This window comes from Podarcis bocagei (genome assembly GCF_964188305.1).
Source record: "Podarcis bocagei genome assembly, chromosome: 3".
Taxonomy (NCBI): Eukaryota; Metazoa; Chordata; class Lepidosauria; order Squamata; family Lacertidae; genus Podarcis; species Podarcis bocagei.
In genome coordinates this window covers 69,631,746-69,648,856 of record NC_138127.1, presented here as the reverse complement: position 1 = coordinate 69,648,856, position 17,111 = coordinate 69,631,746, and the positions used below count along the sequence as shown (strand labels likewise).

Sequence of the window (17,111 nt, the reverse complement as noted above, 5' to 3'; positions counted from 1 at the left end):
CTTCCCCCTTGATTATGTGACTACAATAGGCATCCTTAGCTATATATTTTTTCCAAAGGGACTGAAATCAGATTTAGATGCCAGCTTGCTTTTTTTTTAAAGTAAGAATGCAGTTATGTACATAAATATTTATATGCCCCATTCTCTGCCATTTGCACACCACCTGAAACTGACCAAAAGCAGAATTCACAATAAACCCTGCAACTAACAAGTAATAAAAACAGCCGGCTAAAAATTCCACAGTTAATGACATTACAGTTATTAAGAATACTAAAACGCATTTTGGAAAAGCCAGGTGGGTCAGTGGGAGGGGATATGCACCCCATAGATACAGCACTCTGTAGAGTGGGGGTCCACAATACAGAAAAGCATGGGCATTTGATTCCGCAGGGCTCTTTTGTGTAAAGGGTCAGGATGCAGAGCAGGGCCTCCCTTGCACGATGAAGTCAGTACAGCACTTGTAATTAACAGCATCCTGTGCAATAAATTCTATATTGCGACACCCAGTTTGGGGAGGAATCTAAACAGTTGCTTTTCCTTTTCAAAGGCTTTTCAATGATATCTCTACCTTTCTAATGCTCCTCGTGGTGGGAGGCTTGTCCTAGAGGTGATCATAAAGTGGATCACGAGGGAAGCATGCCCAGGAGCTGGGAGGAATTGGGGGGGAAAGCTGGAGAGGGAGGAAACCAGCACTGTTTACTTTGGAAGCAGCAGTTACTAATCCCTTTGATGTACTTACTTCTGTTTTAATCTGATATATGCAGTTGATAAATTGTTCCAAGCCTCGGCGTTCTGTGGGGAAAACAAATTCATGAAGGAGAGAGCAAACATACAGGAGTAAGGATACCTATTTAAACACTGAGCACATTAAATTTGTGTTTTTATTGGAAAACACTGATTTGTGTCTCAACATATTTGACATTCATAAATTTGACTGTTCAATTATAGCACCAATCAATAGGCATAATCGAGCCGGAGTTAGACATTTTAAAGACCTGCTGATTTTGAGAGAATTTTAAAGCATATGCCACTCAAGGGATTACCTTTGCTTGATTCATAGCCATTAGGAGTATGGCAAGTTTTAGGATAGTGCCCATATTTAAGAATTTTTTTTTAGGTTGTTGCAGTATAAAACTAGTGTAACAGTAGAAACAGTGGCATACCAGGCAGTATTATTTTGACAGGACATTGAACAATAACCTTAAAAATAGTCTGAGAATTTGGGACATATTAGAAGAGCACAGACCTGACTAGGCCTGGGCGATATATCAATGTATCACCCAGGACTGGTATGAGGAGCGGACTGTGATGTCGGTTTCACTCAGTGGTATATCGCTGACGAAACTGCTACATCTCCTGAGTCCCTTCACTAGCAGCGTCTGATGGAAGAAGGCAATAGTTCCTTCCTCCAGTGGGTGCTGCTGGCAGAGGGACAGATATATCGCTGAGTGAAATCGCCATCCCACTCTGCCCTCATACGATGGAGAGGGAGAAAAAAGCGCCTCGCTGATACAGCTTGTTCCTCTCTCTGCATCTTTAAACTGTTCGACTGAGGAGTGTTGCCCCTCCTCGCAGCAAGCAGTTAAAGGAGCCCTGATGCTCCACTGGGGGTGGGGGGGGGGAGTGTTCCCTTCCCCCAGCTGAGCGATGCAAACAAGCTGCATTGTCCTAGCCTGCGAGCCTTGAGGTGAGAGCTGGCGCAGTTTCACCCAGTGTCTCACGGGGCAGAGGCCAATGCAGCTTGTTTTTTCAACATCACAGTATATCGCTAAACTGCGATGTTTAGCTGGCGATACACCGTAATGTTGAAAAGGTGATATCGCCCAGCCCTAGACCTGACACACTTTCTCAGACTGAGAATGATTATAATTTCGTTTGGGGCAATGCTCCAATGTTAATTACTGATTTTGCCCAGTTTAACATTAATGAGGATAAACCACAGCAAGCCATGGGTTTTGTGTCCTCCCTCCACCAACCCACCAGCTGTGAGGAGGCTGCAAACCTTCACTTCTATTTTAGATTAACCAGTTTAGTGTTACACCTGATCCATGAGAACATAAGAATGACCTGTTGGATCATGTCAATGGCCCATCTAATCCAGCATCCCGTTCTCTGTGTGGCCAACCAGGTGCCTGTGAGAAACCAGCAAGCAGAACAGGGGACCAAGAGCGCACTCCCCTCTTGTAGTTTCCAGCAACTGGTATTTGGAAGTAGCATTCACCACAAACTGTGGGTGATCTCAACTATGTGATGCAGAAACAAGCCAGCTTCTTAAACTTTGGTTTGCCGTTGTCTCATTTCAACAAGACATAGTTAAAATGAATCCCAGCCCGGCAGGTTCAGACAACATGGCCAGCTATAGTTAATCTAAAACACAAGGAAAGACTTTGGAACTCCTCTTCACAGCTGCACTGGGTGGGTGGCTGGGAAGAATTGAGCAGAGGCTTGCTTTGTCTTGTTCTTGTAACACTAAACTACGGTTACAGTTAGGGGAAGAGAAGAGGAGGAATGAAACAGGGCTCTGTGTTGCTCTGACAATCCCTGCATGGTTGGCAGCTACACCCAACTCAGCAATGGATTGTTGTAGTTGCCGTCTCATAGATAAAAATATTTTTAAATAAACAAGCTTAAAACTTAGTCTATGAAAGCTTGACAATGATAACCAATATATTTTTAATCAAATGCTTTCCTGGGTTAAAGCAATTTGTTGGACTGCTAGCCCACACTCTAACAGCACTAACTCCTTCCTTAAGTATCCTCCTCCCATGACAGAAAGCCGAAAGGGAATAGTCTTTTTCTGTGGTGGCTCCATGGCTTTGCAATTCTTTCCCTTCAGATCTGTATTAGGGTAAGCATGCTGCATGGGTTTCAGAAGGCACTGAAAATGTATATTTTTATATTAGCCTTCCAGGTGTGATATTGTTTTACAGGCTAGATTATATAGCTTTATTTTGTTTTTACTGGCTTGTTTATTGATCAGTCTATTTATTATTCAACTCACATTGGATGGGCTTGCCCAGAAAAGTGATTTAAAAAAATACTGTTAAACAGAATCAAAGCAACACCAATGTTACCTTAAACTTATTGTACTTACGTCAGGTTCCAATATCACACAGCGCTGAAATGCTCTGGCAGCACCTTCATAATCTTCCAAAGCTAAGTAGGCACAGCCCAAGGAAAACCACACACCTAACTGAAAGGTCAGCAAGAGGGAGCATACAAAAACAAAACAACAATTGCAGTGTTTGCCTGGAAAACTGGTTCTGTTTTCTTGTGCAAAAGGCCACATCACTTTTATTGGAGTTACCCCAAGGTATGTTATCTAACTAAAGCCATAGGTCTGATGGCGCTTCAAGAGTCAATCTGCAGGTTGGACACTCGACAAAGATACAGCAGCCCCTTCTTGGCTGTGATGCCACCATCAGAAAGGGCAATAAGGGGATGCAGCTGTGATGATGCAAATAGCCCCTGAGAAGCAGCAGGTGTCTCCACAGAGACACCAGTTTGTATAATACATTCTTCTTGCAAATGTGATGGTTGTGGAAACTGAAGGAGCAGAATGTAGCGGCAAAACTAACCAAGAATAGGTTCCAACAAAAATCTTGTAAATGACATATTTATGTAAAATTCATTGTGCGGAAATAGCATTTTGCCACTGCCAGCCCACCATAATCCCCTTCATTGTTTCGTTATTAATACTTTGCCACATAGAGATAATAAAACCATATTAAATTGATTTTTAAAAGAAGAGCAGGTGTCCCTGAGGGGAAATAATTACTAAAACTCACATTCTGCTTTCAAAAGGGTCTCTTTCTGACACAGCTGACCTGGTCCAACAAACCAAATTTTGTGTGCTGGGTGACAAGCTCCTATTCCCTCTTCCCCTCCTGCACCAGCCTCTCTCGAATTCTTATAGTTTCCCATGAAATCTTAACCGGGAAATGAGTTTAAAGGTTCAGCTACCCCCCAACTGCAGAGAGCTTCTCTCTAAAACAGTGCCACTCGTAAGCTGGCCCTACAGTGCCATATGCTAGGCTGCATCTTTGCATAGGTCAGAAGAGAGCTATTTTTCAACAGCATCAATGATGGAAATACAGAATAGAGTAATCTTAGGCCGTTAAAATTTGAAAGTCCAGATAAAGCAGTATCGGGGGTTTTTCCTGCCAAAGGGAGGCCTGTGTGTGTGTGTGTGTGTGCCTCTGTCTAATTAGAGGCAGCATTGGAATGATTCTATAGAGACACATTTTTCCGAGGAAGAAAGGGTACTGCCACTGAATTGCAGGAAGTATGTTTAAGTCATCTTTGTAGGAGATGGAGGCCTTTAGAGGGCCCAACAGTGAAATAATTGCAAAGAAAAGCTGGAGTGAGAGAAACCATGACTTCCGTAGGCAATTATGTTGGTTGGAATGGGATCTGGCAAATCACTCACAACTGCAAAAAAAAAACCCCCAAAACCCTGAGGCTCTGAATAATCACTAAATGCAGGGGGATGTTTCTGGTAGCAAACTATTTCCCTGAACCGCAGTTGCAAACAAGAGGGAATACAGCATGAGAAACATTTCAAGGGAAATTTTCACCTGGAACAAGCTTCCTACCTTCCTACTTTAAACGCCCCCCCCCCAAAAAAGTGGCTTATATATTTGCACTACTGATTGCAGAGAATAAGTACTAATTAGTAGCCTCGTTTTGTCAATCTCTTGATTGGTTTTGGTATGCCTTGCATCCTTGTGGCCACTACTTGCCACATGGGTACGGACACTATGAATTTCTATTTGGATTTCATGTTTAAGATACCATATTCTATGTATGGTTCAAGAGTACAGTGGTGCCTCGCAAGACGAAATTAATTCGTTCCGCAAGTCTCTTCGTCTTGCGACTTTTTCGTCTTGCGATGCACGGTTTCCCATAGGAATGCATTGAAAATCAATTAATGCGTTCCTAGGGAAACCGCCTTCAGACCAGGCCCGGGGACAGTCTGTCCCCGGACCTCTTCTGAAGGCTGGGGGGGGACAAGGGCTTTTCTTCCCACCCCCAGCATTTTAAAAAACCCCGGGACAGCGGAGGACTTCTCCGCTGTCCGGGGCGATTTAAAAGCCCCTGGGAAGGCAGGCAGGGGGGACAAAGACTTTCGCCCCCTGCCCGCCTTCAGAAGGTGTTCCTGCCCCCAGCCCCGCTTCGGAACAGCGTTCCGAAGTGGGGCGGCTGGGGCAGCTGTTCCCGCCCCCCCTCCCCGCTTCGGAACAGCGTTCCGAAGTGGGGCGGCTGGGGCAGCTGTTCCTGCCCCCCCTCCCCGCTTCGGAACAGCGTTCCGAAGTGGGGCGGCTGGGGCAGCTGTTCCCGCCCCCCCTCCCCGCTTCGGAACAGCGTTCCGAAGTGGGGCGGCTGGGGCAGGTGTCCCCGCCCCCCCTCCCCGCTTCGGAACAGCGTTCCGAAGTGGGGCGGCTGGGGCAGCTGTTCCCGCCCCCCCTCCCCGCTTCGGAACAGCGTTCCGAAGTGGGGCGGCTGGGGCAGCTGTTCCCGCCCCCCGCTTCGGAACAGCGTTTTAAAATCTCCCCGGGACAGCAGAGACTTCTGCTGTCCCGGGGAGATTTTAAAATGCTCCCGACTTCTCTGCTGTCCCGGGGAGATTTTAAAATGCTGGGGGGCGGCAGCGAACGCTTTGCTCCCACCCGCCAGCATTTTAAGATCGCCCGGGGCAGGCGGGGGGGGGGAGGCAGGCGGGGGGGAGCAAAGACTTTTGCCCCCCGCCGGCCTTCAGAAGAGGTCCTCTTCTGAAGGCCGGCTGTGGGCGAAAGTCTTTGCTCCCGACCGCCAGCATTTCCCTATGGGCTTTCGTCTTGCGATGCAAGCCCATAGGGAAATTCGTCTTGCGAAGCGCCTCCAAAACAGAAAACCCTTTCGTCTTGCGGGTTTTCCGTCTTGCGAGGCATTCGTCTTGCGGGGTACCACTGTATATTGCTTCTCCACTGCCTAAGCAGTTTGCTAACACAAACTAGAATCACACCTCTTATATGGGTTCATGTCAGTAGTTCTTCAAATAACTCTTTATCATGTAAGCGAAGGAATTCAAGCTTACAACGTGCAGATGTGTGAAAAAAGGTCAGAATTAATTCTGCTTTTGAAACTGCTGCTTTGATTGAAGTGTTAACTTTGGAACTACACTCAAGAACAAAGCAAATGTTGGCACATGCATCTCACGTTAAAAAAAAAGAGCCTTACTAAGGCAGTTTGTGGTTTTATTCTTGTTCTTGTGTTTGGTTTTAATAGATCTTGTTGTTTCTATTATTACTTTGTTAAGTCACTTTGACACATTTTCATGTAAAATAAATGATGAATGGATGTAATAAATAATGATGGAGCCTAGACTAAGCACATTTATTACAAATGCTCAAAGGAAGTGGAAATATTAATTGTTTTATACTATGGCTTATTTATATACCACTTTTTGATCAAAGAGTGACCCATAGCAGTGAATGGTGCATTAATACAAAAAAAGTCACTTTAAAATGCAACAAATGCACAGTCAAACATCAAAACAGCAGCAACATAATACTTGATAGCGGCCTACTTGCAGTGAATTGGCCCAAATGTGATGATGATAGACGTCTCATTTAACCCAGCCACGCCTTTTCACCTCAACCTTTAGTTTAGGGTCTAATTACCGTATTTTTCGCTCCATTGGACGCACCGGACCATAGGACGCACCGGACCATAGGAGGGGGAGAACAAGGGAAATTTTTTTTCTTGTTCTCCCCCTCTAAAACAAGGTGCGTTCACCAGAGCTTGTGGGGCTGGCGGTGGGGGGAAGCCTTTGGAGCGCAGCGCCCCGCTGCCCTGCAGAGGTTTGCGCGCAGCCGTCTCCAAGCTAGAGCAGCGAGACGGAGCCCTCCGTCTCGCGGTTCTGGCTTGGGACAGCCTTGCTAGCTTCTTCAGGACAGCGGGGTGAAGGCTCCCCGCTGCCCTGCAGAGGTTTGCGCGCAGCCGTCTCCAAGCTAGAGCAGCGAGACAGAGCGCTCCGCAGTGCTCCGTCTTCCTGTTCTGGCTTTGGGCTTAGCGGCGCAGCCTGCATTCGCTCTATAGGACGCACACACATTTCCCCTTAATTTTTGGAGGGGGAAATGTGCGTCCTATAGAACGAAAAATATGGTAAGTAGATTTCAAATTCAAATTTTCAGTTGCTGACCTTCAATGCATCATAATAGCGCTTTCCCCAACAGAAGAAACATGCAAACATGGGTTGCATGAAAATATTATGTAAGGCTGTTTGCACAGCACGGATTTCCTACCCAGTCCTTCCTAATATAGCTGCCTAAGAAGCCTCTCCCAGAGGACTGAATCATAGAGATAGAAGGACCCACAAGGGTCATCTACTCCAACCCCCTGCAATGCAGGAATCTTTTGTCAAATATGTGGCTCATAGCCATGACCCTGAGATTAAGAGTCTCACGCTCTACCGACTGAGATATCCCAGTAACAGGGAAGGCCTCTGATGTGGGTATGGGAAGCTGCAATGCAACGGGGCAGGGATCTCTGAAAACTAGGTGGTGGCAGCTGCACAAATGAGAATATCTGAATGAAACGTTTTGCCTATACTGTACTTGAAAAAAATAAATTCATGATTAGACCACTACTTCTTCAAAGTGATGGAAAATATTTTTATTAGTTACCAACTGCTCTTTACGTAGCTTTGAATGAATCACCTTATATAACGGGCCCAGCTCACACGTCACAGTAAACCACAGTTAATGGTTTACTATGAATTGCCAAGCTGGGCTGGCTGTCTCCTCCCCACTAGCATGTGGAGGAAACAAATCAGGATCCATAGCTCAGCATTACATCCAGACCAGAGACTGCGGTTTGCTTTGCTCCAGCAAACTATATTTTATGACTTCTGCCATGAAGTTCTGTGGGTGGTTTAAATAAAGAAGTCCAAAATAACCAAAATACAAAGCAAACCATAGAACCATTAATCTTTTTAGCTACTGGTGATTTTAATAAGCTTCTGAAAATTTTAAATACCTGTTTTTAATTGCTTTTAATTGACAATTTTAATGTTTCATTTTAGATTTTTGTAAGCCACTTAAAGGTGTTCTGACAATTCAAGTGATATATAAATTTTGTTAAATAGATAGATAGATAAATAAATAAATAAACAAATAAATAAATAAATAAGGGAAAAAACTTATTCAAACACAACAGAGCATTAAAAACAGAGTGCCAGGTTACCAAAGTCATCTAAAGAAAGCCACAAATACGGTGACAGACAATCCTCCCTGGGAAGGCTATTCCATATCCAGGGTGCTACTACTGAAAAGGTCCTATCCCTGGTGGATGCCCACCTCATTTCATTTGGTGGGCCCAACTAGAACAGGGTATCTGAAGAGGATTTTAAGGTTTAGATAAGTACATATTGGAGAAGGAAGTCTTTTAGGTAACCAGGCTAAGGCTTTTAGGACTTTAAAAGGATATATATGGCAGGAGATGTGACACTTAAGACACACACCATTATTATTATTATTATTATTATTATTATTATTATTATTATTATTATTATTACTACCCCGCCATCTGGTTGGGTTTCCCCAGCCACACTGGGCGCCTTACAGCATATCTAAAAACAAAGCGTTGAGAAGAGGGCTGCCTTTAGATGTCTTCTAAAAGTTCTGTAATTCTTCAGAAGCCAGCACACAAATATATTGTAAAAAGTTCTTATTGTCTTACCTGCATGGGGTTAATCTTCACGGATTGCTCAAAGCACTCTATACATTCCTTGAAGTTCCTGTTGCGAAGGTGGAGAAGGCCTTTGGAGCGCTGAGCCCGGGCACTGCGGTGTTTTGACAATTCCCAAGCTTTGTCATAGTAAGAATGGTCTTTAAGGACATCCCCAAGCAAGCAATATAAACTCGGTGTTTCTTTCTTCTCTATCTCCCGCCTCAAAATTTCTTCTGCCTATGGAAAGAAAGCACCATTTTTAGCACCGCTTTCAGAGAGAGGATCACTTGGTTCGCCTTGGTTAGCTGCCAGATGTGTGAGGTAGAAAGTAGTCTTTCAGAAGCCCAGAAATGGCTGTAATTATACTGGACAGGTGCATGTTTTGTTTTCATTTTCTACAAGAACTTGAGTCAGAAATGTCAGCATGCACAATACTCTTTAGCAGTACTGGCTTCAGATTTTGAGGGCTCCTGGGCAGGCTGACTTCAGTGGGTTCCCCAAGGCACGGACCACCCCTCACACCTCTGATCCATAATGCTATACAACAGGGGTTGTCAACCAATGTGCCATGATGGTCAGGGGTGCTGCAGGCAACACTGGCCTCTGTCCCTCTTCCCTTTCCTTCCTCCTCTAATGGCCTCTTGTGACTCTGCCTCCCCAAGGTTTGCACAGCCATTTAGTGCAGCAGCCCTGGCTATAAGCTCCACAGGCAAATGGCGCCTCTGGGAGGCAGCTCTCTTTAGGGCGGAGGGTGGGGGTGGCTTCCCAGAGGCCTCCCAAGAAGAGGGGAGAGGAGGCTGAGGGGACACTCCACAAAGGAGGGTGTTTGAAAAGGGGTGACACAGCTCTGCAGGCAAGGGGTGGCACAACTGGGCTCCTGAGCCCCACAGGGGTGCCACAGAAAGAATGTAGATGTTGAAGGGAGCAGTGGACTCAAAAAGGTTGAAAACCTCTGCTATACAATTTGGCACCTGGGCCTATATCCTGCTTCCCTATAAGTTCTACTGAATTCAAGCAATATTTGTTGTCATTAGGGAGTTGGTTTCAGAACTGTGTCCATTCTGAAACATATTTTGCAACCAAGAGCAATGCACATGGGGGGGGGGAGGACTTGTTACGTTTTGCAAGAAAAATACAAGACTGAATCAAATCAAAGGTGAAAATGGCATGATTGCTGCAAAACCTGCTTGTCGAGAATTATTAAGGCTGCACAATAACTTTTCTAAAGGAACAAGAAACAGCTTGAGTTAGAGAGCAGCCATGGTGAGGCAGTTAAAGATCCAGGCAATTCTTTCTTCCCCCCTCTCTTTGGAGCAACAGTCTACAGTGTGAATAAACATCTCTGAGGTGAAAAGTGCACAGCGACCCGCTCCTTTTCCTCATCCTTGCATAAGACTCTCTCAAATCCAGGTCACTGAGTGGTAGTGCCTAGTACTGTATGCTAGATATGCAGGCCAGCCATTCAGTAATATTAAACATTCTAGTTCACAAAATTGTACCTCTGAGCAAGCCTGGACTAAATCTGTAGTGAATTCTTTTTCCTATCTGAAGTGGAGGGGTACAGTTCAGTGATATGCCTAGCTTCAAACCCTGGCAACTCCAAGCCAAAGATGGTGCAAGACTGAGTTAAGCCAAGCAAACGCAATACCTAATTTTCAAGGCTACTCTGTGGTAGTGATGACCTCAAGGTGACAATACTACTTTGTCACCATTGTATCTACTCAGTGGTGTCCATTGGAGTTTCCCCCCAAACTATTCAAGGTCTTCTCTAGCTTGGTCTGCAGAGTGATGTAAAGAAGTGTCCAAGTAGTCTGTTGCAACTTATTTGCTAGGCATTTGGGGGATAGAGTTGCTCATATCCGCCTAAACTCGTATGCCACTAATTCTACTGTTATGTCTTTGGATGTGTCCAGTACAATGTTTTGCCCTGTTTTATTTAACAAGTTCCACTCGTGGAGGCCTGGTGATGTGGACGAGATCTTGGTGGGGTGAGGCTATCACTCATTTGCATAACCCTTGCCCTTTTTGTCTTCTAATATTCAGCAGCACTAGAATGACAAGCAGAGTCCAGGAAGTAATTAATGCCTCCTTGTGAGAGGCAATTAGGAGAAAGCTCCTAAAAGATTTTAACACCCATGCCACGGTTGATCATAAATATCTACTTTTGAGGAATGTTAACTGGATGGTTGCTGTGCAGCTCCAGACACCATTGTTTTCAGTTACCAGATCTGAGCTGAACTCATAGACCTCTCACACAAAAGCCCACTCCTGCTTAGCCTTCTTCATTTCAGCAGACTAATTTACTTGGAAAAAGTAATTTTGCTGTTGCTATTATTAAACCATTGGAAGTCAGAAACCCTTGCTGATCTATTGCAAATCACCCAGAGGTCCACCAGCAGATCCCAAATTACCGTATTTTTCGCTCTATAAGACACACCAGACCATAAGACGCACCTAGTTTTTGGAGGAGGAAAACAAGAAAAAAAATATTTTGAATCCCAGAAGCCAGAACAGCAAGAGGGATCGCTGTGCAGCGAAAGCAGCAATCCCTCTTGCTGTTCTGGCTTCTGGGATAGCTGCGCAGCCTGAATTTGCTCCATAAGACGCACACACATTTCCTCTTAATTTTTAGGAGGGGAAAAGTGAGTCTTATAGAGCAAAAAATACGGTACCTTCTCCCTACCATACAGGATCAGTAATAAATGCAAGTTGCCTACTATGTATACATTACTAACTTTTTGTAATCTCCTGGCCACCAAATTATTCCAAGGAAACAATGCTGGAATCCTACCCTGGCCATGTACTGATCATAGCCAAATATTTCCCTCTTGTTTTCCCCCCTGCTTAGTGACATGCTGCTTTTTATAGAAAGTTGTTTTTATAAGTTGGTTTGAGTTCATTTTTTTTGAAAGAAGTGACTAATAAATAAAACAAATAAAAACAAAATAAAATACTACTCTGACCGCTGAAAAAACAATTTACAGAAGAATCACAACTTTACGTAATGGTGATAACTATCTGTTTGATTTTTAAAAGGAAAATAATGAATTTTAACAGAAGCTCTTCATTTCAAAAAGTTCTTCTGACTAAGCACAAATTAAAGGTAAAGGTAAAGGGACCCCTGACCATTAGGTCCAGTCGCGGATGACTCTGGGGTTGCGGTGCTCATCTTGCTTTATTGGCCGAGGGAGCCGGCGTACAGCTTATCTACTTGCACTTTGACATGCTTTTGAACTCTAGGTGGGCAGGAGTTGAGACCAAGCAACAGGAGCTCACCCTGTTGCGGGGATTCGAACCACCGACCTTCTGATCGGCAAGCCCTAGGTTCTGTGGTTTAGACCACAGCGCCACCCGTGTCCCTCTAAGCACAAATTAAATTGCCCTTAAAGCTTACAGATAAAGAGCTCCCAGTTGTGTTTCACACAGAACTTGAAGACTTGTTTCCAGTATTCTAAAGTCTTATCACAGAATTAGTTGAATGTATTTTCAAAAATTACGCAATTGCCAATTATGAAATATTTTAATCCAGATGCCTTCCTTATCCACTCTCCAAATACTGTTTCCTTATCTCTTGACACAAATGGAAAATATTGGCATAAACTTTTCTTCTTGATGGGCTCCTTGCTTGTGCCAGAGCAATATGAGAATCCTAACAGAATTTGGCACCAAGACACATACTTGTCCATTTTGTAATTACCAGATTTAGATATTTACTCAGAATAGTATGCAAAGCATGGGAGAAGTTCCACATTATTTATATCACAAGTTCGGGCTGCAATCCTAATACCATTTACTTGGGAGTAAGCCCCATTGAATCCAGTAGGGTATTTCTGAGTATATAGGGTTAGGATTGCACTGTTAGAGATTTCCATCCAAAATCCTTCAATCTATTGTTTAACTGCAGCCTCTACACCCATGCAACTAAATATCTATGGGCAGGGGAAGATGAAGTGAAGATAGTGGAATATGTGTTTCTGAAAAATGAAAATCACAACAGAGTCTAATGTTCTAGTCTCTGCAAGTATAATTTCCTTTTAAATAGTAGATAGGTAGCCGTGTTGGTCTGCCATAGTCAAAATAAAAAAATTCCTTCCAGTAGCACCTTAAAGACCAACTAAGTTAGTTCTTGGTATGAGCTTTCGTGTGCATGCACACTTCTTCTTCCTTTTAAATAGTTTTGTTGAAGAACTGCTGTTGCCTTTGTGACACAAGATGTAAAGAAATTCATGAAAATATGTAATTACAGTGGTACCTCGGGTTAAGTACTTAATTCGTTTCGGAGGTCCGTTCTTAACCTGAAACTGTTCTTAACCTGAAGCACCACTTTAGTTAATGGGGCCTCCTGCTGCTGCTGCGCCGCCAAAGCACAATTTCTGTTCTCTTCCTGAAGCAAAGTTCTTAACCCGAGGTAATACTTCTGGGTTAGCAGAGTCTGTAACCTGAAGCGTATGTAACCCGAGGTACCACTGTATTAGCTTATAAAAGAATGACCCTCCACACACACACACACACACACACACACACACCAGCTCTCTAGAGCATCAGAAATTGCAAACACTAGACACAGTATGCTGGGTATACTGGACATTTGTCAAGACACAGAACCAACAAGATGTCTGAGAAACCCAATGTCTGAAAAATTAAAATACACACTAGTCAGTCTACATATCCAGCTGTTAGGGAAGCAAATATGTGGATACAGATGGCAATTAATAAATGTAGACACTGGATGGTTTCCCCAGAACATCCTGTCTGGTTTCCAAGCTCATGCATTTTTTTGGAATTCACACTAAGAAACGCTTTTCTGTGATGTTTTACAGAGCAGGATTGCTATTTCTGGGCCAAAATTCATGGACAAGCCCCTCCTCATATGTGGGGTGTGTGTGTGTGTGTGTGTGTGTGTGTGTGTGTGTGTGTGTAGAGATGAGCTAAAATCCATGCAACAACATCAACATAAATTTTAAGCAAAATAAAACAAATCCTTCCAATAGCACCTTAGAGACCAACTAAGTTTGCTATTGGTATGAGCTTCTGTGTGTATCTGAAGAAGTGTGCATGCACACAAAAGCTCATACCAATAACAAACTTAGTTGGTCTCTAAGGTGCTACTGGAAGGATTTGTTTTATTTTGTTTCGACTACGACAGACCAACACGGCTACCTACCTGTAACTGTAAATTTTAAGGTTCTGTTTCCCCAGACTTCTTTGCCCCCATACAGAAAATCCAGAGATTAAGAATGCAACATAGTGGGTTTCCAAGATGCCCTAAGTGCCACTCAACACAGTATAGACTAGCTGGTTGGAAAGTGGCAGTGAGAGAAACATTGTGCTTAAGAAGCTAGCGGGCCACTGTGTATACTCAAGGTTTGTGGAATTCCTGCATTAGAGACAACTTTGTTACAGGAAAGCTTGGTTCAATTGGAACTCTGCATGCATCCCAGAATTGTTTGTCTGTTTTGGCTCTGCTGCGAGCAACGAGTGAAACACCACTGCAAATCAATCAGAGGAAGCTGTGGAGAAGTTCTAGTGATTCCTACCAAATAACCTCTCCATAGTAGTTGATGTGCAGGAAAATTTCCTCACCGTAACCACTGTGCATAATGATATGTCCAAGCTTAATTAGTCCCTCTGTCACATCTAGTGCAGACAGATGCCCTTATTTAGCACTAATTAGTTCCTAAGGCAATGACAGTAAGGTATCCTTTTAGCAAGCATCTTCCAGTGGGGTAAGTGGATCATTCCTAACTTGCCTGGGAAATGCCTTTTCCTTCCCCCACACCTCATTCATCTGGCTGCAAGTTCTGATTGGTCAGAGATCCTTTGTGATCTCCCAGACACAACTTGGTGGGGAATTCATACTGTGATGTTTAATGACATCATACTACTGGTATTCTTTGCCATGCAATGAGCCTTGCACCCCAGTCCTGTCCTTAATGAGATCACAACCATTAGGCAATCCCGTTCCTATAACAGGGCACGCTTCAGTTCCCACTTTGTTCAGCCTTCTGCCCAGGAGACTGCTTCAAGGCACTATTCAAACCTGCGCCAGCCCTGCAGATTCCTGTAGGCGCAAGACCTCTACTTCATTTCCACTCTTATCCCCAATCTTCCCCACTCTCTTTCCCTTCAGCATTTCCCCATTTGTCTTTTTCTATGAACAAACAGCTGATGTAGACACCAAGATTGAGGCTGCAGAATTCTGAGGTGGAAGAATGAACTAGCCTTTGTGGGTGCCATTTTTAAAAATGCTCTTCTATGTAAGTTGCCAGCAAATACATGAAGGAGACATATTGCAATACAGCTCCCTCCCTTTGTGCTAGTTTATTATTGGCATGGATTTTTTTAATTTTTATTTTTACCCTCTACCAGTGGTGGTCTGAAATGGAACAACCTGTTCAGTTCTTCACCTCAGTTCTCTGCCACCTCATTCTGTTGTTTTCATAGGCAATTCTTGTGTTGTTGGAGGTTAAATTAGCCTTGCCGCCTCAGCCAGTTCCTTTTGTATGCCAGACTTGACCCTGTGGGAAGGGGATACTTGCAGAAGTGGGAAGACATGGATGGCTTTGGTACTAAGCACTCTTTCAATTTCTAGGGAGGATCTTAACAGTAGCCCTTGGGCCATGGGAGGAAGGAAGAGGAGAGGAAAGCATGAGAGAAAGAAGGTCACAGGCAAGAATGTCAGGAGCCCCAAAACCTCTAATCAGAGAGACCAGAAGGAAGTCCTTTGCCTCTCTGTCATTTTGTAGAGTTTTTACAATGAGTTTTCGCAATGACAAATATCATCCGACCTGGCTCATTTGCTTCAGCTATCTAGAATTGCCTCCCACTCATTCACTCCTGCTCTCTGTTTACAAGAACATTGTGGTACAGATCTTGGCTCAACTTAGTAGTTGCACTTCACGATCTTATGGTACTTTTCAATTCTGGGATTCTAGGGAAGACCTTTCATGCAAGTCCATCACATCAGTCTTTGTAGTAGTACATAAATACTATTATGAATAATTTTATAAAAATTTATGGGAAGCAGTTTTCCTTCTCATAATGACCCTTACCATATGTTCCAGTGAAAGGAAGTTGCTTCCTGCAGGGCGCTGATGTACATGTACTTGTGCATGTATGCAACTCTGGGGTACATTATGTATAAACACAGTGAAAATAAGTAGATGTACTCTACCTTTCCATGCTGTCCTGCTCTTTCATAGCAGATAACTACATCCTCCCACATTTCAAGCTTTTCAAAGATCTGCAGAGCTGAACTGGTACATCCAAGGTCAAATAGTAAGCTTGCAAGCTGCCGCTGCAAAGGAAAATATTGAAAAATTCAAATCCAGAATTTCCCCCTAGAAAACCATTTAGAAGAATATATATAAGGTGGAAAATACGGTAATTTAAAGTGTTTCAAGTTGAACTCGGAAGGGCATGGGAATTCTAATAAATAAGTCTTTAATATACGATAGCTAAAGAAATCAAGCATAAAAATCTACTGAGTTAGCACTGATAATCTTTTAAAATCAAGTTACAGATGGGTAGCCGTGTTGGTCTGCCATAGTCCAAATAAAAAAATTCCTTCCTGTAGCACCTTAAAGACCAACTAAGTTAGTTCTTGGTATAAGCTTTCTGAAGTATCTGAAGAAGTATCTGAAGAAGTGTGCATGCACACGAAAGCTTATACCAAGAACTAACTTAGTTGGTCTTTAAGGTGCTACAGGAAGGAATTTTTTAATTTTAAAATCAACATTAACAGAGGTTAGGCATAGGTCTTACAATCTTAATTCACTAAGAACTAAATCATAAACACAGTCAGCAGCTCCCTCCTCTCCAAAGTATTTCTCTAGACCTGCATTTCCCAAACTTTGGTTTCCAGCTGTTTTTGGACTACAACACCCATCATCCCTAGCTAGCAGGACCAGTGGTCAGGGATGATGGAGCTACCAGATGTGGGCTACAACTCCCATCTGCTGCAGCCAGCATGGCCAACCGTCAGGAATGATGGGAGGCATAGTTCAGTAACATCTGTAGGGCTACAGGTTCCTCACTTCTCTTCTAGACTGTGCTTTGATAATGGAACTGCATGGAGAAATGTCCCTATCAGCCAAGTTGCTGGACAGATGACCAGCAACCATTCCTAGTTGAGACTGTGGCTGCCTTGAGTCTGGGTCATACTGGCGCTTCTCCGTATGCAGTTGGGCTAAGGTGTAACACTGACTGCTGGGAATTCTATCAGCATGTTACCTACTGCCTTGTAGATCAGCCACTTTCATTTAACCTACCTCCCACTGACACTGAGAAGCAACAAAGTTGACTGGGGACTTAACCAGGATCAATGAAAAGCAAATAGGTAGGAAACAGGCAGGCTGACAAGATAGGATTCAGGGAGATAGAACAAACAAAAGAATGGG

The 17,111-nt window shown here is 43.7% G+C and overlaps 1 protein-coding gene across 1 annotated transcript in view; it reads right to left on the bottom strand.

The window, feature by feature from the left end:
• The window catches only part of TTC27 (tetratricopeptide repeat domain 27), a 97,875-nt gene that overhangs the window by 19,666 nt on the left and 61,098 nt on the right, over positions 1-17,111 (bottom strand). Inside the window, exons 12-15 of the mRNA XM_081188072.1 lie at positions 15,887-16,009; positions 8,722-8,949; positions 3,095-3,193; positions 740-792 (exon numbers count right to left, since the gene is read on the bottom strand). Coding sequence (XP_081044198.1) covers positions 740-792; positions 3,095-3,193; positions 8,722-8,949; positions 15,887-16,009 — 503 coding nt within the window. The remainder of the gene's footprint in view (positions 1-739; positions 793-3,094; positions 3,194-8,721; positions 8,950-15,886; positions 16,010-17,111) is intronic.